This window comes from Chenopodium album, chromosome 23, assembly GCF_948465745.1.
Source record: "Chenopodium album chromosome 23, dcCheAlbu1.1, whole genome shotgun sequence".
In the NCBI taxonomy this organism is placed as follows: Eukaryota; Viridiplantae; Streptophyta; class Magnoliopsida; order Caryophyllales; family Amaranthaceae; genus Chenopodium; species Chenopodium album.
The window spans coordinates 24,547,330-24,569,760 of NC_137856.1; the positions used below are offsets into that span (position 1 = coordinate 24,547,330).

The window sequence follows — 22,431 nt, forward strand, 5'->3', positions numbered from 1 at the left end:
TGGATATGATAACTCAAAGTAGAAATATTGAATCCAAATAAACATCAATTACACTGATCAATGCATGACTGTGACATTTATTTCTAAATTAATGCCACTTTAGAAAATATTTTACTTGTGTATCTAACTCCTTGAGAGAGTTCGTCTATGTTCTTTCGAGTTGTTGTGATCTACTTTATTGACACCTGCTTTGCTCTGCTTAAAAGCTCCAAAAAAAAAAAAAAAAAAAAAAAAAAAAAGGCTTTTAGGGGCTAATTATTAATTTTAGAATTAAAAAAATGGTCAATGAAGTTAATAAATAAGGTGGGTGTTAATGTCAATGAATGAATAACTGAGTAAGTGAGTGGCATGCAATGGTGAGAGTGAAACCACATGGATTTTAAGAAAAGTGTGTCAGACCGTAATTGGTGCGCTAAGTTTTGGTTGTACTTTGCACTGGTTAGATTGTGCTCGATTAACGGACCGCAATTTTGGATGCTGTAAATGTAGTGTGCTTTGCATTAAGGTGTAGCGTAAGGCTCGGCGACAAAGGCTATGACCTCGTCGCAATCCAAGATTTGACTTCGTTTAATTATTGTAATTAGATTAATTTTTTGTATTAATTGTATAGTTTTATACTTTTATATGCTTAATTGCTTGTATCTCTTCTACTTCACTTTTTGTGACTTTTGCGAAATTTTATACGAGTTATTTATTTGTGGATATTGTGATTTTAAGATGAGACTAATCAGTGTTAATTTTACTATTGTAAATTAGTTAGTAAAAAAGTGATTTGATTAAAAAGTTGTGTTAATTTTTTAGTATTTGTGCCACATGAGAATTTTCTTTTCATTTAGTCTAATGTAACTAAATGTCTTTTGGTTGATTTTATGCATGCATTTTTGCTTTGATAGCTTTAGCTAGATCGACTCCCATCCTAATCTATAACTCCTTTGCGATCGATCTTTTTAAGTTGTCGCTTTGACCAATCTTGGCTAAATGGAAGTTATATGGGAGAAAAAGTGCGCAACAAAGCTCATTGTTAGTAGGATTGGGAGTGTGGTATCTAGTGGTTTTGTATGGTGTCAAACGTAGAAATAATATTACATACTGAATACTCCAATAAATGTCATGCTAAATACAAATATACTAATAGATAATTTTATAAAATTTGATTTTAATAATCTTTTTGCTCTATTTAATTTAAATACAATGACTTTTCAGTTTAGTCTTTTATTTTTAATTTTTTTTGACAAATAGTCTAGTCAAATTAGTTAGACAAAAAAAAATTAAATAAATAAAAATTAAAAAACAATAGACTACGAGGTTCAAATTTTTCACAAATTTTGATAAGAAAATCCATTAATTTCACATCAATTTACGTAGGAGAAAACTCTAGAAAGTGATCTCTCACCTCAAAATTTAACACAACCTCCCATCCAACCCCTACTCTACTCATCTTCTCCTCCCAAATAAAGAAAAATAAATCAAATTACCGTTATAAGAATAAACAACCCACTCTCTCTCCACCACCTCCCCTCTTCACTCTTCCCTATCTAACTATCTAATCCCTTCACTATCCTACAAAACACAACAATGAAACCCACACCTTCAATTATTATCATATCATATCTCATCTCTTTCCTTTGAACCTTCCCACCTCTCTAAAATGTAATCCCCATCTCCATATTCATATTCATATTCCTCCCCCCTTTTATTTCTAAGATCCAACTCACTACATCAAATGGGGAAGAAATTAGACAATTCTAGACTCAATAATAATAGATCAAAAACCCTCCCATCTTCACCAACTCACTCTTTATCCTCCTCTTCCTCCTCATCCTCATCTGAATTCGAGTTCCGTAACTCGATTTCGCCTCGTAAGTCTTCAGCCGCTCTTTGCCCTGCCGATGAGTTGTTTTACAAAGGTCAGCTTTTGCCTCTTCATCTATCACCTCGCATTTCCATGGTCCGTACCTTATTATTAGCGTCATCCTCAACATCGTCTTCTTCCGATACCACGACTACCGCGTCACGTGACTCTTCTTCGTCGAATGACTCAACTTCCTCGTCTTTTGCTGCTGATCTCTCGCTCCTCGCTGCTGGTGACCCTTGTTGTGACTCTTCCCGCCCTAGCTCCGTCACGGACGATGACAACAACAACAACAACAACAACAAAAGCTATAGCAATAATAATAATTGCCAGGATTATTATCTAAAACCACGTCCCAACATCAACAACAACAACAACAATAACAACAATAGCAATGTTAAGAAGTCGTCATCGTCATCGTCGTCGTCATCATCTAAGTACTTTTCACTTTCGAGATTCTCGAATGTGTTTAAGAAAGATCCGCCTTCTACTAAGACTCCAACAACGATGACGACAACGACAACAACAATGACGACGACGAATGAGGGATCGTCGGTGAAGAAGGTAAGCTCTTCAGCTAAGGAGGTTATAAGAAAATACATGAAAAAAGTGAAGCCTCTTTACGATAAGCTCTCGTCTAAACAACAGCCGACACTCGATAAAAGGAGAGAGAGTATTTTACCATCGGAGACAACGACAGCTTTGTTAGAAAGGTCAAAGGAGACATCGGAAGGAAGCGGAGTTGGTAGTGGAAGTGTGGGAGGTGGGTTGAATCAGTCATTTTCAGGGAACTTGAAAGTTCCTAGGATGATCCGTAAGAGTTGTGTGGCTAGTTGTCCGTCTTCGATGCGGTCATCTCCGAGTCACTCTGGGGTGCTGACTCGAACCGGGTTACCGATGCGAGCCGGGTTAGCGAGCTATGGAAGTGGGTCGTACTCGTCGGAGACATCAACAATGGAGGAGCTTCAGAATGCTATACAAGGTGCAATTGCTCATTGTAAGAATTCCATGGTTCAAAGTAGCAGTTCAAGCTTCAATGACAATAGTATTGGTATTGTTGGAAATGGCAAAGGCAAGGCTTTAATGATTTGATTATTATGACTTTTAAGTTGTAGGACTTAATTATCATCGTTACTCTCTCTGTTCGAATTTAATTGTCGCATTAATAGATAATTTTATCAAATTATGCTATTATTGTGATTCTTAATATAAATCTCGAACATAGAGAGTAATTTTATTGTTCACGATATTTATTAGGTCTTGAGCTAGTATTAAGCTAGTTAGTAGTTACATGATACCCGATGGTACCTCGTGTGTTCATGTTCGGGTTCGATATCGAGATCCGGTTTGACTATCTGACAAATAAGTTACTTAACTTTTTAGGTACTACAAAATTTAAAAGGTACTCGTTTTTATATTTTCTCTGTCTCAATTTACTTATTCAATTTGACTGACTTTTACAAGACCATTTTGATCAGATTGAGATGCAAGTAAATTGAAACGGAAGAAGTAAAATTAGTTGTCTAGTTGTTTTCAAGAATGAAAAGGAAAGATGAGGTGAGTTTGATAAATGATAAGGTACCACATGTGACTTCTGAAAGTTGATGTTTGGTACGAGCAGAAGTCTATAGTTGTTACGGAAAATATTGTTTGGAAGATGCTCTTTGATTTTATTGTTTGTCTTATAATATGGTCATCTTTGTTACTTAGGTTTTGGAATATACAGTGAGTTGTACTACTTGAATTACGGACTACGAGTACATAATTTCATTCCAAAATACTCTTTTATGGAGTGAAATTATTTGTCATGTGCTCTTGTATAAACTATAATGCAAAACAATATTTTAGGATATCTAAAGTTCTAAACAATTTGGCTCTTTCTCTATATTGTTTATAAATTAGATTTCATGAATTCCAATGATTTAATCTAGTGATGAAGAAGGTATAATTGATCTGATGATTGTATACGATGTTATAAGTTGTCCTTTGTTCAATTGTTCTAATCATCTATTTCAATTCTAAGATGTTCTAATCGGAACATTTCTAATTGGAGTAGTAGTTGTTTGATTGAATATTTTTTGGCTTAATCTAGCCCAATTTTTACAATTATTTAATGATTTCGTATGAGTTTTGATGTCGGTTTCTGGTAATAAAATGATTTGATTTTAATAATAATAAAAATAGTATTCCACTAATTAATAGTTAAGAGGAAATAATTAAAATAAGGTGAAAAAAAATACTGGAGTAACTAAATATATACTTCGTATAAAAGTTTAGTAAACCAAATTGTTGTTAACAATATAAATTTGTACGGTTGTACCATCTTTATTTGTGATCATATTATGATTTGACAGTTTTGTTGATTTTTTATTCTATTTTATGATCATCTTGCGATTTGACAGTTTTGTTAATTTTAATATGTTGCTTTATTCTATTTTTATTGGACCCTTTTTACTAAGAAGTATTTTACTCCTTATCCTTCAATACTAAAAGTCACCCTGAAATAAATAAAGTTATTTATGCTTTATTGATAAAAGTTACCAAAAAAAGTCTAAAATTATCCTAAATTCAATAAAAGTTAAATCGATTGTATATACTTGTATAAGTTACCCTATACAAAAGCTTTTAATTCCTTAAACTCATTTGCCTTTAGAAAATTTTAAGGTGCAGGCGGCTGTACCTTGCTTGGTACAGCCAAAAAATGTAAAAAAGAACATATAACTATTTTGTAAAGAACACATTGTGTTTTGTAAAGAACATATAGTTATTTTGTAATGAACATCTAATATATATATATTTTTTTCAAATCTAAAGAACTTTTATAATATTAATAAAGTACATGATAATATTATTAATAAACACTATCTATATATAACCACCATAATTTGAACACAAAATTCAGTGAATATTTCACAATAAGCAATGAACATTATGTTGTAAATAAAAGAACATTACACTAATAATCAAAGAACATAGACATATGTTCTTTTTACTTTTTTCGAATGCAAACATGTTCTTTAACTTTCAAAGCGTTTTGTGTGAGACCGGACTCACGTGAGACCGGGCTCAACAATAAAAGGCCAACAAAAAGGTGCGGGCTGACTAAACCCGATTGCAAGGCCCGCGACACCAACTCCGCATTAGTGCCACGTCTACCTCCATTTTCATGGCTTGTTCTCCGCTGTTGTTGATACTCAGAAGAAGGAGGTTGAGCTTCGAAGACCAGCTTCCAAGTCTAGATCGAGAGACTACCGATTCTTTAATATTCTGACCTTTCTCTCTCCTACACCAAAAATGAAGTCATAGGAGAGAGAAAACCGGATCAAAAATCTGGTATCACTTGAAACCAGAACGACAATGGCGGAAAATTTAATAAACAAAGTAACAGTTGCCTTGTTACCAACTTTATTGTTTAATTTTTATTTATTTATTAATTTAAGCATTTATGATTAATCTTATCTCAATTATTACTAAAACAGGGTAGGAATTAAACTTCCAACAGTAGAAGGAAGATTTGAGCATTTAACGGTTGAAGCAGATTGTTATGTCGGTACAAGAGCTCTTCCAACACTACCTAATACTGCTCGTTTAGTTTGATTGGTATTACATTGGCTGAAAGGAAAAAGCTCACTATCCTTAAAGATATTTCGGGCATTGTTATACTTGACCAATTATACCTATTATTAAACATTATAAGTATAATACCTGACCAATTATACCTATTATCAAACAAAATAAATCTAATACCTGACCAAATATACCTATTATCAAACAAAATAAATCTAATACCTGACCAAATATACCTATTATCAAACAAAATAAATCTAATATCTGACCAATATAATCTATTACCAAGCAAAATAAATCTAATACCCCAATATAACCTATTACCAAACAAAATAAATCTAATACCTGACCAATATATCCTATTACCAAACAAAATAAATCTAATACCTGACCAATATATCCTATTATCAAACAAAATAAATTTAATACCTGACCATTATATCCTATTACCAAACAAAATAAATCTAATACCTAACCAATATATCCTATTACCAAATAAAATAAATCTAATATCTGACCAATATATCCTATTATCAAACAAAATGAATTTAATACCTGACCAATATATCCTATTACCAAACAAAATAAATCTAATACCTGACGAATATAATCTATTATCAAACAAAATAAATATAATACCTGACTAATATAACTTATTATCAAACAAAATAAATCTAATACTCCGTACTCGAGAAATATTAAAAAAACGGAGGGAGTATCAAATATTCAACAAATATGTTACTCCGATATACTCTAAAAAGCTTGGTCAGATAATGAAGTTTTACTGCACATAATGCAATTCAAGTTGTATGAATGCTTTTTAATGGACTATTCTTGTAAAATGCAGCTATATGTATAGGATGACTCAGATCGAGTATATTCCGCTTCATATTACCAATAAAGCAGCCAAGCTTCTGTTTGGGAACATCAGTGCAGAAAATTAGTACAAGTCATACAAGTTCTTGACGAAGAATTGAAATTTGAGAAGGTCGCCACCATTGTTGAGAGTTTCCTTTCATGGTTGAAGGTTTGCAGAAAAAGCAATAGAGATGAAGAAGAAGAGTAAGAATTGAAGAAGAATATAAAATCGGGCCGCGCGCGGCCTATTAATAGAACGGACTCACGTGAGTCCGTTCTACACAATATTTTTCCTTTAACTTTAGGTATATGTTCATTACGTTTTGATAGTATGTTATTTTCATTTTAGGTATATGTTCATTACTTTTTTTATATCATGTTCTTTCCTACAAGACGACTGTACGTTGCACCATACAGGCGCCTGTAGGAACCAGCTATTGTTTACCCTTCCTTCCATTGTCTTAATGTTTGAGCAACTAGTTGTGTCAAGAAAATGGTGAAGTAGTGATGAGAGTAATACAAGTATTTGTTTATAATTATTAAAAAACTTTTTTTTTTTTTTTTTTGATGCCAAATAATTATGTAAAATCCTTGTATAGAGATATATACGTGTTGCGATGGCTTTGTCAAAAGTGTTCCGACAATGCAAATAAATATGTGGCTTGACATATTATTAGTCAATTAATGTTATTAATGTTTTGGAGACTTTAAAGCTAAATAGTGATTTATATACTGTAATTCGAAAACAAAAAATCAATCAAGTGACATATCTTATCCTCACACTGGCTATTGATTTTTGTCTTGCATAATAAGTTGGTAAATCTATTAAGTGTTTGTTTAATCAGCCTTAGGTTTCAAGACCTTATCAGTTTTAGATAATAATCATCCTTTTCATTTTAGTCAATTTATTACTTTTAGTTTTATTTCAATTAGTCTTGCCAAACATAATAGATGTAGCAATGATTTTTCAGTTCCAGCCACATGGCATGTATTCGTTAGTCCTTTTTGTCGGTGTCCTTTGCGATTGCTTGGTTCACAAAGGCTAGTAATTTTGTTAGATTTGTCTCAATATATATAGATTTATATACTCTATTTACAGAATCTTCAATATAGATTGATTTACATAAATGTGGCTTAGGCCCGGTTCACCGCAAATTCTATGCTACTCCTGGAGTACAGTGTACATGGTACTTCAGGTTTATAAAATTTATGTTATTTTAATATGAATTTCTTGTTATTTCAATTTATATATATGTTATTTAAAAATAAATATATGTTATTTTATATTTGAAAGTTGTTTTTTTTTTTCAGCATTGAACATTTCGCTTTACTCCAGATTCATAAAATTCATGTTATTTTGATGTGAATCTCTTATTATTTCAATTTATATATATGTTATTTTTTAAATAAGTACATGTTATTTTAATTAATAAATGATTTTTTTTTTATACATGATGTTAAAGTAAATACGTGAATAACATATTATTTTAGCAAAATAACACAAGGTTTTAAGCAAAATAACATAAGACTTAGGCAAAATAACTCAAGTATATTGGGTATGGAGTAGTGGAGTACCGTGATCCAGGAGTATATAATACTAATTGCCTATTCACTTCACCTTAAAAAAATACTCCATATTAAGTAAAAATAATTTCAATTCAGTAAAAATAAGTTCAGTTCAGTAATGTAATTTCAGTTCGGTAAAGAAAAGTTTAGCTCATTAAAAATAATTTAAGTTCAGTAAAAATAAGTTCAGTTCAGTAAAATTCAGTTTTCTTAAAGAAGAATTACTATAGAAAATCAGCAAAAATAATTTCAGTTCAGCAAAAATAATTTCAGTTCAGTAAAATTAATTTAAGTTCAGTAAAAATAATTTAAGTTTAGCAAATATAATTTTGTTTCAGTAAAAATAATTTCAGTTCAGCAAAAATAAGGTGAAGTGAACAGTGCCTTATTTAAAATCATCAATTATTTCATATTGGAACAAAACTTATTTATGAATACACAATCCACATAGGCTCAGAAATACGTATGATGTTTTTTTAGGGACAACATACACTACAAGAAATAGGTCATTTTGCGACGGAAACCTTGCAACGGACTACAATTCCGTCGCAAAAAGGGTTAATTTGCGAGGGAATAAATTCCGTCGCAACTTTGCGACGGAAACAAACTTTTGCGACGGAATTTCCGTCGCAAAGTTTGCGACGGAATTTATTCCCTCGCAAAAGTTTGTTTGCGACGGAAATAATCGTCGCAAAACAATATTAAAAAAAAAATAAAAAAAAACATTTTGCGACGGATTCTGCGACGGAAATTCCGTCGCAAAAAGTTTTTAAATTTTTTTAAAAAAAACTGAAGTTTCGCTGAAGGAGAGAGAAAAAGAAAACGAAGAACAGAAAGAGGAAAGCGTAGAGAGAGATAGAGGAAAGCGTAGAGAGAGAAAGAAAATCCGGCCACTTCACCGCCGCTGTCGCCACCGGAACGACCGGAATCCGGCCACTCACACCTACTAACGCCCACCCCCTCCGTTCACTCCCACTCACGCGCACTCACGCCCACCCACGCCACCCCCTCCGTTCAAGCCCACTCACGCCCCTCCGTTCGCCGGCGGTGTGCAGCCACCACACCACCCTCCTTCCGGCAGCCGGATTTCCGCCACAACACCCTCAAATCCCGGTGAGTATTCCACTATCCCCCTTTGTTTTTGTTTTCAATTTAATTTTAATGTAAACCCTAACTTTTTCTAATTATGTTTTTTAATTTAATTTGTAACTAAATTTTATTATTTAATTACTTGTGTTTAGTGTAGTGTAGTTTAATTTATATTGCAATGTTAGAATTAGTTTAATTTTTAAGATATATTGCAATGTTAGAATTAGTTTAATGTATGTTAGTTTAGTTTAAAATATATGTTAGATTAGTTTATAATGTATGTTATTTTAGTTTAAAATATATGTTAGTTAGTTTATAATGTATGTTAGTTTAGTTTAAAATATATGTTAGATTAGTTTAAAATATATGTTAGATTAGTTTAAAATATATGTTAATTTAAAAATACATGTTAGTGTATGTATGTTTATTTGAATGTGGGTAATTGTGTGTTAATTATATGTGTTTCATCACTTGCTTTAAACTTGTTTAAATTAAACAATTATGGTATGTATGTTAATTATATATGTTCACTAAGATTTGAAAGCATTTGCATCTTCTTATTCCTAGATACCCGTTCAAGACATACACATTAGGAGTATGTCTTGAATAGTCCCCGGTTGGGACTGTCCTTTGACGTTTAATCTCACTTTAGGTGGTGAATGTATGCAATGTTTTTGATTCTATGGAATATCTTGGCGTCTCATTTCTCTACAATGTTTTCTGGGTACATATGTTGGTGTGTTTAATTACCTACATCGTGTACTTGGAGAACTGTAGGGATATGCTGTCGGATTTTCTATAGAATTGAAAACTAGGCATACATTCACTAGTGAGATAAGATGTCCAAGGATGGGTTAGGTTGGAGTGGTAAGAATTGAATGTACGTATTTATATGTGCTTAATTACATTTGTATCTAATAATACTGTTCACTTGTTCACATTGCAAGGCGGCAAAGAATCAAGGGAAGCTTCCATCAGCACCTGATCTCTTCTTGCATACACACTTCAAGGAGGTGCCCGGGAAAGGGAAGGTTCCTGCGAACAAAAGAGCGAAGGAAATTGCGGTAATAACTAGTTTTCGCCCATTTTCAAGCCACTTGTTTCCTATATTGCCACTTATGAACTATTTCAAGCCTCGAACTCAAGTAACTATGTTAGGTAGGTGTATTATGGTCAAAATAAGCTCATTTGATAACAAATGTGAGAAATAGGCAAGTTAGAACCAAAAACGCCCCATTTTCGCCCATTTTTTCTAGTTTTAGGACCTAGTGAACCTATATTGCCACTTATAAACAATTTCAAGCCTCAAACTCAAGTAACTATGTTAGTTAGGTGTATTAAGGTCAAAAATAGGTTCATTAGATAACAAATGTGAGAAATAGGCAAGTTAGAACCAAAAACGCCCCATTTTCACCCAATTTTCCTAGTTTTAGGACCTAGTGAACCTATATTGCCACTTATGAACTATTTCAAGCCTCGAACTCAAGTAACTATGTTATTTAGGTGTATTATGGTCAAAAATAAGCTCATTTGATAACAAATGTGAGAAATAGGCAAGTTAGAACCAAAAACGCCCCATTTTCGCCCATTTTTTCTAGTTTTAGGACCTAGTGAACCTATATTGCCACTTATAAACAATTTCAAGCCTCAAACTCAAGTAACTATGTTAGTTAGGTGTATTAAGGTCAAAAATAGGTTCATTAGATAACAAATGTGAGAAATAGACAAGTTAGAACCAAAAACGCCCCATTTTCACCCAATTTTCCTAGTTTTAGGACCTAGTGAACCTATATTGCCACTTATGAACTATATCAAGCCTCAAACTATTGGTTCTCATTCTTTATTTTTATTTCTGCATTGTATATCCTTTGTTTGTTACAGGAGGCGTACCAACACAGACAGGAGGAATCAAGAACCCAGGGTTCCCAACTGTCTGAAAATGAAATTTTCTTTGAGGCGGCTGGTGGTCGTAATAAGAAGGGTCGTGTTAGAGGTCTTGGTGTTGGTGCTGACTTGTACTACGGCACATCTAGGGGACGAGGATCGGGTTCTTCCAGCCAATACGTACCGTCGGTCATAACTCAAATGCAGGAAAACTTCCACAAGGAGTTGAATGAGAGGGTGGAAGCAATTGAGAGCCAGATCGATAGCCGTGTGGCGGAACAGCTCGATGCTCGAGTGGAGGCTCGAGTGGCAGAACGGATGGCTGAAATCGAGAGGAAGAACAAGGAGTTCTTAGAGGAGTTAGCCAGTAGATTTACAGGATTGACCACTCCTTTCACTTGTTCTACGATTCAGCCTCAGATTCGAGACCCCAGGAACGACCCGGGTGGTGGTGGTGGTGGTGGTGCAGGCCAAGGACAGCCAGCTTGTGTTTAGTTAGGTGTCATTTTTCGATTTTTGTATATGGATGACATTGTAGTTTAAAAAATTATATCATGTACCGTACTTGGTAGTTACGGCTACGTGTTGTATATATTTGAATTATGTTAGGGCGTGGACTTTTTGACTGAAATTATTTTAAATGCACGTATTTTATTAAACAGGATTGCATGAATACAGGTTCCAGGAAAACAAAACAAAATACAAAAAAATTAAACAGGATTGCAGGAATACAGGTTCCAGGAAAAAAAACAAAATACAAAAAAAAAAAAATTAAAATTACAATAACTTTGCGACGGAATGTAATTCCGTCGCAAAATGGAGTATTTTGCGACGGATTATTTTCCGTCGCACACATGCGACGGAAAATAATCCGTCGCAAAAAACTTCATTTTGCGACGGAAATACATTCCGTCGCAAAATTTGTGACGGACTATTCCGTCGCAAAAGAATCCATTTTGCGACGGAAATACATTCCGTCGCAAAATTTGTGACGGAATATTCCGTCGCAAAATGATTCCTCTTGCTACGGAATTTTCGTCGCAAATGTTGTTTTCAGCTACAACTACCTTTCCGTCGCAAAATCCGTCGCAATTCGTTTTGCGACGGATATTCCGTCACAAAAGGACTGTTTGCTACGAAAGTTCGAGCGACGCCATGCCTGTGACGGAAATCCGTCGCAAAGTCACTTTGCGACGGAATTTTGCCAGTTTGCGACGAATTATTTCCGTCGCAAAACGGCCCTTTTCTTGTTGTGACAATTTGTGTTAAAAATGCTATAAGTAAAAATTTATCTTTTAAATTAAGAAATTTTGCCAACAATTACCATTTAAATGACCACTTTTGAGAACAACTTCCATTTAAAATTTTCTTTTATAAACACTATCACAAAGTCACAAAAACTTTGAGTAGTACTACCACTTTCCGGTTGAGAGAGTCTAGTTTATAAATTTTTAATCAATTATGGTATAGAAAACAAGAGATTTCGATAATCAAACACAATTATAGGTCAATTATCTTTAATTTCGCATTATAGTTGATTTAATTTCTCAACCAAATCTTAAAATAAGGATTTATGGGGTCAAAAAATTGTTTTAAGGGCTTAACGAAATTGGGGGATTTGGGGTAATTGATGAAGTGTATTATCCACTTTAAGGTTAATGTAGAGCAATATTGTCATTTAGTTTGGGTTTTTAGAGGACAATTTTATAAAATATATGCCCCCAAAACAGAGACTCTTGCCGAAAACAATAAATGTGGTAGTTCTACTCAAATTTTTTGCGTTTTTGTGGTAATTTTTTCAAAAAAAAAAATTAAATAAAAAAAATTAAATAAAATAAATGGTAGTTGTTCGCAAAAGTAGTCATTTAAATGGTAGTTGTTGGCAAAATTTCCTTCATTTATCTTTTATAAATTGTTCTCCAATATTTATCTTTGATCGCATATACATTCAATATGATATGAACAAAATTCTGAAAAATTAATATTTAGAAATTACATTTCAAACCACATCTAATAAGATCCTATATGATATGTTTTGATACTTTAAAAAAGTGATATTGAAACTGGAAAGGTGGATTTGGCCCATGTAGGTGATCAGCAAAACGAATGACGAATAAATGTGGATGGAGCTGATAAAATGATGGATTCAAATCCGATCCATTGATATCTCTAGCTCCAAACTAGGCTTACATATGCCACTAAAGTTTGTGCATGGTCATGATGGAGCATGAACTCATACCGTCATTCCAAATCATTACATGATCTCATTAACTTTTGATGATTAATCTTCGATCTAGATGAGAAGATACGAAATAGTATTAACAATGACAATTTATAACTTGATTTGGAGATAAAGAAAGTTGAACTCTTAAAGATACCAAGTTCTAATTAAATGATAACATAATGTTGGAATGCTCCCTAAAGTAAAGGTATTTGGCTCTTATTACTTTTTAAGCTTAATAACTTTGAGCCTAATTTATTAATGCAGTTTGCGAGTGTTATATGAGTTTAAAGTACTCATGATCAATATAAAGTATATAATTTCTTCTATTAAATTTAATAAAATTAGTTGCTAACCTATCTTTATTGCATCCTAGTAGCACTAAACCTACATAAAGTATTGTTTGAGTCTCCCCAAAAAATAATAAAATAATAATAATAAAAGAGTATTGTTTTGAGTTTGAGTGACCACAACTATTATGGTTATCACTAATTTTATTAATTTCTCTATGTTCTATCTAACCTACTTTTACCAATGTACCCCAGATCCCAATGGTTGATCAAAAATTTTTGGTTACTCCCTCCGTGTTTTAATAAGTGTTACAGTTTTATCGGCACATAGTTTTAGGTAATTTAATTGACTTAAATAAAATAAGAAGTAAATAAAGTAGTTGGAGTATTTAAAAATTGTAAGAGAAATATAGTGGGGTTAATAATTTATAAAAAAGTAATGAATATGAGAGGAAAGATATAATAATAATAATAATAATAATAATAATAATAATAATAATAATAATAATAATAATAATAAAAAAGTAGTAGTGGGTTTAGGTGGAAGTAAAGACCAAATACAGTCCCTTAACTCTTATTTTTGTGCATTTTTAGTCCCTCTAAACTCTTTTGTGCACTTTTAGTCCCTCTTCCACCTTGTTTGGTGTTTTTCAGCCAAAAGTTGAGGGATTTTGCTGACAAAGCATTAGTTTAGGGACTTCCAGCCAGCAAATAAGTTCAGGGATGTTGAGTAAGCAATAGTTTAGCGACGGTGAGTCGACTTTTTAAAAAAAAAAAAAAATTCAAAAAAACTTATTTAAAAAGATTCTTTTAATTTTACAAAAGTAATGATTAAGCCTTCATCTTGCTCTTTTTATTTGTATTTTTTTTACAGTAACCTAAATCTTCATGGCTTCAATAACCTCCTTTCCAGTTTTCTCTCTCCTCCCTTCTCCTATAGTCTCATGGCTTGTTTACAACTCCCACCTCTCCGTCAACAATGGCTCCCACCCCAAAAAAAAATTAGGCAAGCTCCGACAATGGCTCCCTCTTCTCTCACAACCACCACACCACCACTAGCTCGATCGATTCGTCTCCCGTTCTCATTATAGTCGCCGCCACTTCCACCTTGTCTGTTCATCGCCGCCTCCTTTTCCCTTTTCAAAGTTCTCGACTCGTAATTTGGATAATGTTTGATGAATTTTCAAAGTTTTTATGTATTAATAAGGTTAATAAAAAATATTAATAAATGGTCCCTCAACTTTTAGGAATTTTAAAATAAATTCTAACAAAAAAATAAAATAAAAAATTAAAAATAAAATAATGAGTCTTGGTCCCTAAACTTTTGTTGACTAGACTTAGTCCCTCAACTTTGGGTTGACAAACACCAAAAAACATGGTGGCCGAGGGACTAAAAGTGCACAAAATAGTTCAGAGGGACTAAAAGTGCACAAATACAATAGTTTAGAGATTGTATCTTACCTTTACTCATTTAGTTGGGGACAATATAGGAGAGAGATATAATATTTAAATGTAGCTTTTTGCCAAAAAAGGAAATATAACACTTATTAAAACACAGCCGGATTTGATAAGTGTAACACTTATTGAAACACAGCGGGAGTATATATATTTCTCTCTCCCTTTACCCAACCCCATCACACAATCTCACTCTTTCACTCAATGACAAAAGCAAGTTGGCAATACTATTTCATTCAATGACCAACCTTGAGGTAATTTCCACAACAGGTTATTGCTTTCTTTTCCCCAAAAGTTTCTCTCTCTTCATTTTTTAATTATTTTCCCACATTCTCTCTCCTAATAAATTAATAATCACTCTAAATGGTTAATGACTGGCTATGCTTTAACTCTTATTATAAACTCCCTTCATAAGTGAATAAGAGCACAAATTTAATTTGATATTTGATCACTTACATATCAACTTTGACTTGATTTTATACAATTACGCATTATAAAGTGCAAAAGTTGTTTTGTAAACTTATATGCTAGACTAGTTAATATCAATCGTTTATTAGTTTAGCTAATAGACAAATAAAGATATTAATGGACAAATTTGTGCATTGACATGTGTATATGTTAAAATGGATCACTTATTTAGATATAAAGGAATTATTGTATTTACCTTGTTTTTTTTTTTTTTTTTTATTTCTCGCAACATGCATTTACTAAAAACTAATGCTTCCTTTTACAGTTTTACTTGTAACATTTTCAAATCTTTTCATAAATTTACAAAAACACCCGTACATAAATCTTTATAACTTCAATTACATATTTTAAATATAAATATTGTTTCTGGAAACAGAATACTCCTCATGGTTAAAGTAATAATATCAAGATGTCCTAAGGCTAGGTCCAATGAGTGTTCGAATTTCCCTCAGTTACGCCTTGCTGTCCGAGAGCTAGGCCTGCAAAAGAGAGAGAAGGTTAACTGCCCCGGGGGTGTGACCCGAGAAAGTCCCTTTGATGCTTAAGTCAGCGAATGTACTTTTTAGAGAGAGAAGAGAGAGAAAGTAGAGAGAGAAAGTTAGAGAATTAGGAAAAAGTTACCATCATTAATGATTGGAGAGTATTTATAAATGGACTTTCAAGTGGCTGAAGTTGTACCTAGTTTGGCATATTAGGGGTAAATCCGTACTTTACTCTGATTAATGATGGGCTGCATCATGGAGGAGTATTTCATAATTCCAGGTCTACTGGACAATGGACTTGGCCCGAACATTTGGCCCCACGCGTGATGTGGGAGAGAGATCACATGAAGTTCGGATATCACGCGGAATAAGGATGAGAGAAGTTGTTACGTATGCCGGAGAAGTTCAGAATTGCATACGAAAAACTATCTCTATTTTGCTATGTATGTGGGATGGTTGGGCAAGGGGAGAAAGATTGTGATCAAAATTTGGGGGAACAATCACCGAAACGGTTATTCAATGATACTGTGAGAGTATCATCACCATGGCAAACCGTCCATAAAGATTCTCAAAGTAGCAGCAGCAGTCCTTCTAAGTTTGCCAGACGACCTTTCATCACAAAGAGCAACAAACAAGGTGCAAAATTAGCTCTAAAGGTTTTGCTGAATGTCTCGGAGTCCTCGGAGGGTGTGGTGTTGGAGACAGAGAAAACGAGTGAAAATAAAAATGTGAGGGAGGGTGTGGGTAGGAAAGAGGGATCTGAATTAGGGGAGTTTGGAGGTAGTAGTTTGGGGGTGAGGGCTATAATAGAAGGTCAGTTGTATGCTCAAGGGGGCTGTGAGACTATACACGCTGAAAACCAGGTGTCAACCCCCCAACCTGGTGTCGAGGGTGCAAACTCTGAGCTTAACTTTAAATTTTCTGCTGGAGAATCGGGGGTGCATAATAAAAGGAACAGTGGGGGAAAGTGGAAGAAAATCAATAGAGGGGAACTCATGGAGGAAGGGGAAAGTACCGGGGAGGGATCGGAGGGTATTAAAGCAGGAACCAAAAGGGGATCTGTAAGTTTTGAAGTCTGTGTGAATTCACATGTTGGGGGAAAAAAGAAGCAGAAGGCAGACAGTGGTGTCGGGGTTTCTTTGTCTCATTTACAAGTAGAGGGTGATGTCTCAAACCACACCCTCGAACAACAATGAAAATCTTAATCTGGAATGTCCATGGGATCGCCAACCCATGGACGGGCAAGGCTCTCCGGGATTGGTGCTGGAGAGAGAGGCCGAATATTGTCTTTTTAATGGAGACAATGATCGATAGTGGAAGACTTGAGAAATTTAGGAATTCGTGTCGCTTTTCAAATGGTGTTTGCATAAGTAGTCATGGCAATTCGGGTGGCATTGGGTTTTGGTGGAAAGATATCAATGCAAAAATGATTTCTTTCTCTACCCATCATTTTATTGTTGATGTATGTGATCATAATGATATTCTAGTATGGCGAGCCGTTGGTATTTATGGGTGGTCGGAGAATGAAAATAAATATCGTACATGGGCTCTCATGTCGAGTATCAAATCCTCTAGTAATGTTCCTTGTGTGATGTTTGGGGATTTTAACGAAATTGTATGTTTGGGGGAAAAAGGAAGGGGGAGACTACTAGGAGCGAAAGAGCAATGGATGGTTTCCGTGGGGCAATTGATGAATGTGGATTGAGGGACTTGGGGTTTAGAGGTAGCATCTTCACGTGGAAATGGGGCAACGATCCTGCTACTTTTATTAGAGAACGTTTAGATCGTTTCTTGGGGGATACAAATTGGTGCCGAATGTTCCCGTACTATGATGTCTGACACTTTCCCATCTATCAGTCGGACCATGCTCCAATTCTCCTAACTGTCAGCGACCAAAGGGAGGAACAGAGAAACAAGAAACAATTCAAGTTCGAAGCCCTTTGGCTTTCGAGTGATGAATGCAGTGGTGTGGTGAAGAATTCTTGGGAAGGAAGCCAAGGTGACCCAACAGCTACCCGAATTGCGAGATGTGCTACTGCCTTGTATTCATGGGCTGCTGCTACGTTCGGTAACATCAAGAAGCGTATTAGGCAGACCGAGACAAACTTATTAAAAGAGGCACAAAGTAGATGCCCCGATGCTGCCATGCTAGAACAATGTAAACTGCTTGTTTCTGAATTAGATGATCTTCATCGCCTTGAGGAATCTTATTGGCATGCTAGAGCTAGAGCAAATAAGATGAGAGATGGTGATAGGAACACTTCTTTTTTTCACCAAAAAGCGAGCATTCGGAAACACTACAACCGCATCTTGGGCTTTATTGACAACAAAGGAGTTTGGAGAAGTAGGAAATTGGAGCTTGAGAAAATTGTTGCTGACTACTTTGGTAATCTGTTTAGTAGTGCACAACCATGTGAGTTTGAGGCTGCCATGGAGGGTCTAGAGACGATGGTGTCTGAGGATATGAATGCGAGTTTGGATGAGCTTCCGACGGATAAAGAGATTAAAGACGCCCTTTTTCAGATGCACCCTCATAAGGCCCCAGGGCCCGATGGTATGCATGCTCTATTTTTTCAGAAATTTTGGCATATTGTTGGACCTGATGTGATTAGTTTGGTGAAAAATTGGTGGCATGGTAATATTGATTTGACTGAAATTAACAGAACCTGTATTGTCTTAATTCCGAAATGTGAGCACCCAAAACATATGACGGAATTTAGACCCATTAATTGTCGTAATGTTCTGTACAAAATAATCTCAAAAGTAATGTCAAATAAATTAAAACCTTTTTTGGATAAAATTATCTCAATCAACCAGAGTGCTTTTATCCCGAAGAGAATGATCACTGACAATGCTTTAGTTGCTTTTGAGATTTTCCATGCTATGAAGAGAAAGGGGGAAGGTAGGACAGGTTCAGTGGCGATGAAACTTGATATGAGTAAAGCCTACGATAGGGTGGAATGGTTGTTTTTTAAAAGGGTTATGTTCAAAATGGTGATCAGTGATAATTGGGTTCGCAGATTAATGAATTGTCTGTCTAGTGTTTCTTTCTCCTTCAAGATAAATGGGGCAATTTCAGGGTCGGTAATAGAGGTGATCATTTGCGGGCTTGAGCGGGTAGTGGGCCGGGCTTATGCTTATGTTTTTGTCCAACGGGCTTCATGTATCAAGCCCGAGCCTTTTTATGTGGGCTTGATACTTTGTCCATGCTCGCTTACTAAACGGGTCGGGCTTGCCCGCGGGCTAACGGGCCTTAAAATTTTTATTTTATTTTATAACACTAATTAATCTATTTATTATTTACATGTGCTAAAATTATTTTGGTAGAGTTGTCTTAAATTATTTTACCCACAAATAATGATAATATAAATTAAAAACACACAAAGTATGTCATAATATAAAATTAAAATAAATAATTGTAACAAATAAAAGCTTATAGTTCATTATAGTCTCTTTGTATTTATTATTTTATTTTTTTAAATACACAAAGTATTATTTTTATTATTAAATATAACACTAACTAAATAAAATTATTAAAATATTATTATTATTATTATTATTATTATTATTATTATTATTATTATTATTATAAACGGGCCGGACGGGCTAGCCCACGACACATATTTTCTTGTCCATACTCGCCCATTTATATTAACGGGTCGGGCCTAGCTCGCCCAAAAATCCAATTTTTTTAAAAAAGGTTGTCCAAGCCCGCCTTTTTTGCGGGCCGGGTTGGGCGGGCTTAGCGGGCCGTCCCGCCCATGAACAGCTCTAGTCGGTAACTCCTACTCGTGGCCTACGACAGGGCGATCCAATATCACCTTATTTGTTCTTGATTGTGGCAGGTTTTTTTTCAACACTCCTCTCAAAAGCCGCTAGAGAAAACAAAATTCATGGGGAAAAAATTTGCAATGGGGGTCCTAGAGTTTCACACTTATTTTTTGCCGATGATAGCATCCTCTTTGCTAGTGCAACGGTTAATGAAAGCTCGGTGATAGCTGATATTATCAGCAAGTATGAGAGAGCTTCGGGTCAAAGTGTTAATCTAAACAAAACCGGTGTTGTTTTTAGCAAATGTGTGACTCCGGAAAGAAGGAAAGAAATTTTTGATGTTCTAGGGGTTAAGGAGGTGGAGAAGCATGAGAAGTACCTAGGCCTTCCGACTATTGTGGGAAAGTAAAAAAAGGTCATCTTTGCATGCGTTAAAGAGAGAATTTGGACGAGAATCCAAGGATGGGAAGGTAAGCTCTTATCAAGACCCAAGAGAGAGGTGCTTATCAAGGCGGTTGCGCAAGCTATACCAACATACATGATGAGTATTTTTAAAATTCCCGAGGGACTCATTGATGAAATTCACTCTATGTTAGCTAGATTTTGGTGGGGCTGGAATGATTCTACGAGGAAAATGCACTGGCATAGTTGGGAGGCTCTTTGTCGACCGAAAAATATGGGTGGTATGGGTTTCCGTGACTTGAAAGTGTTTAACCAAGCGCTCTTGGCAAAACAGATATGGAGGCTGCACAATAGACCAGATTCCATGTTGTTTTCAATTCTTAAAGCCCGATATTTCAAGAATGACTCCATCCTTGATGCTCAACGTGGGTATGACCCGAGCTATTCTTGGCGCAGCCTTTGGGGATCTAAATCACTCTTGCGTGGTGGTTGAAGTGGCGTGTTGGTAAGGGCAACCAGATTAGAGTATGGCTCGACGCTTGGCTACCAGGTGACCCCAACTCAACAGCCCCAACTCACAGACCTAATCATGACTCTTTGCTGAAAGTATCTGACCTGATGCTTCCTTACTGCAATGAGTGGAACATACCTCTGCTGGAATCCCTCTTCCAACCTGATGATATAGCGAGGATATTGCAACTTCCCATCTGTATATCACACCACTTAGACTCCTTGTACTGGTGGCCCTCAAAGGATGGTATCTACACTGTTAGATCGGGTTACTGGCTCGGGAGAATGGGTGTGCTGAATACTGCTGCAATTGGCAATCAAGAAGACAATAGGAAGCTATGGTCAATCGTGTGGTGCAAGAGTTGACAACCAAAGCTCAACCATTTCATTTGGAAAGGCTGCAGGGGCAATCTTGCTGTTAAAGAGCTGCTATTCCACCGTCACATTGCTGCTGATGACAAGTGTGGGTAGTGTAGAGTGGAGGTTGAATCAGTAAACCATGTGTTTTTTGAATGCCCCCCTGCGAAGAAGGTATGGTCAGGTAGTGAATTTGCTCAACTTTTAGATGACGCTCCATCTTCTTCCTTCAAGGAAAGGCTAGTATGGTTGGCAAGCAAACTGGATAAAGAATGCTTGGGTCGATTACTTGCTATGGCTTGGGCAATCTGGTTCTGCAGGAACAAATTTATCTTTGAAGATAAGACTCTTGATCCTATTATGATGGCCAACAACTTTTATCAAGACTGCTAGTGAATTCAAGGAGTATGCGCACAAAGTTTTTGACAGATGCCCAATCTAAGTGTGAACTCACTTGCTAGCTGGGTGAAACCTCCTCAGGGTATTATCAAGATAGATGTGGATGCACATTTGGGTTGTAACAGCAGGGTGGGTCTAGGAATGGTTGCACGAGACAGTGATGGGAAGATTTTGTTGGCAGCAACTCGAAGGTATGTGGGTGACTGGTCAGTAGAGCAAGATGAAGCTGCGGCTGTGCGTTTTGGTATGCAAATTGCTAGACGCTTTGGCTACGAGAAGGTGTGGGTTGAATGTGATGCTATAAACGTGGCTAAAAGAGTTACAAACAATATTGAGGGAGCTGCTCCAGTTTGCTTGATTTATGATGACATTTGTAACCTAGCTCAAAGTTTTATTTTCTTAAAGATTTCTCATGTGAAGCGTGTAGGAAACACAGTAGCTCATCTAATTGCAAGATGGGATACTCGGGATAATGTGGAACTTGTTTGTATGGATGTTTTCCCCCAAAGCATTATTTCTTTGGCGGATGGTGATTTAATATAATGCCCCTAACGTTTCCCTTCAAAAAAAAATTGTAGAATCTACGTAGTACATCATTTGGGAATATGACACATTGAATTAGCTCTCCCTAACAACAGGGGGAAAAAAAGAATAAGATTATAGGATCTAGTAAGTTTTATCATTAATGAAAGTATGAATTGACACATAAAGTAGAGAAATAATAGTTATCGTAGCGTCAATAAAAATCATTTTCCATATTTTTCGATTGTGTCTCGTATTTTGAATGTCAAACAATCTGATACGGCGAGCTTTCACATTCCACTTTCGAGAATATGAATGTAAATATATAAAAGGAGCATATGGTGTAGACACATTGTAGCGAAACCTCAAAAATATAATTGTTGAATTTTAAGCATAAAAGAGTGAAGATATTGTAACACCCCAATAATTCTCCCTTTTTCTAAACCACTTACTTTATATAAAATAGGGGAGAACCATTGACATGTTACCGCCACGTGTTAAAACGTTAAGGCTTTATCGAAGTATCGCAGCGGAAAATCAAACTTAAGTCTTTAAAATAACATAGTTTAGAAAGTGAATAAGTCAAAGCTTACAAATTGAAACCATATAAGGCCCTTATTTAAAACCAAACCAATAATCAAAATCCAAAACATAAATGAATAACAAGGCATAGATAAGTTCGACACAAAGGACGAATACGCTCAATCACACCATCCCTTGGCAATGCGAATGACAAAT

At 35.2% G+C, this 22,431-nt stretch overlaps 3 protein-coding genes across 3 annotated transcripts; all 3 read left to right on the top strand.

Annotated features, from left to right (window-relative positions):
• The first annotated feature begins 1,452 nt into the window (after positions 1-1,452).
• LOC145608521 (putative membrane-associated kinase regulator 1) lies at positions 1,453-3,718 on the top strand. The gene has a single exon (XM_081664136.1). The coding sequence runs from the start codon at positions 1,724-1,726 to the stop codon at positions 2,942-2,944; it is 1,221 nt and encodes a 406-aa protein (XP_081520262.1). The 5' UTR covers positions 1,453-1,723; the 3' UTR covers positions 2,945-3,718.
• Positions 3,719-16,924: 13,206 nt separating this feature from the next.
• Positions 16,925-20,781, top strand: LOC145607178 (uncharacterized). Its single transcript, XM_081662919.1, has 4 exons — positions 16,925-17,347; positions 17,590-18,895; positions 19,578-19,900; positions 20,401-20,781. Exons 1-4 carry the CDS (start codon positions 16,925-16,927, stop codon positions 20,779-20,781), a joined length of 2,433 nt encoding a protein of 810 aa, XP_081519045.1.
• Positions 20,782-21,201: 420 nt separating this feature from the next.
• Positions 21,202-21,714, top strand: LOC145607179 (uncharacterized). Its single transcript, XM_081662920.1, has one exon. The coding sequence runs from the start codon at positions 21,202-21,204 to the stop codon at positions 21,712-21,714; it is 513 nt and encodes a 170-aa protein (XP_081519046.1).
• The last annotated feature ends 717 nt before the right edge of the window (positions 21,715-22,431 follow it).

Bases quoted from the DNA above. Each gene is read 5' to 3' on its own strand.
- LOC145608521 (XM_081664136.1), top strand. From the start codon at position 1,724: ATGGGGAAGAAATTAGACAATTCTAGACTCAATAATAATAGATCAAAA.
- LOC145607178 (XM_081662919.1), top strand. From the start codon at position 16,925: ATGAAAATCTTAATCTGGAATGTCCATGGGATCGCCAACCCATGGACG. The intron at 18,896-19,577 runs GTATCAAGCCCG...TGATTGTGGCAG, and splicing joins TTTTGTCCAACGGGCTTCAT to GTTTTTTTTCAACACTCCTC. The intron at 19,901-20,400 runs GTGGGAAAGTAA...TGGTGGTTGAAG, and splicing joins ACCTAGGCCTTCCGACTATT to TGGCGTGTTGGTAAGGGCAA.
- LOC145607179 (XM_081662920.1), top strand. From the start codon at position 21,202: ATGCCCAATCTAAGTGTGAACTCACTTGCTAGCTGGGTGAAACCTCCT.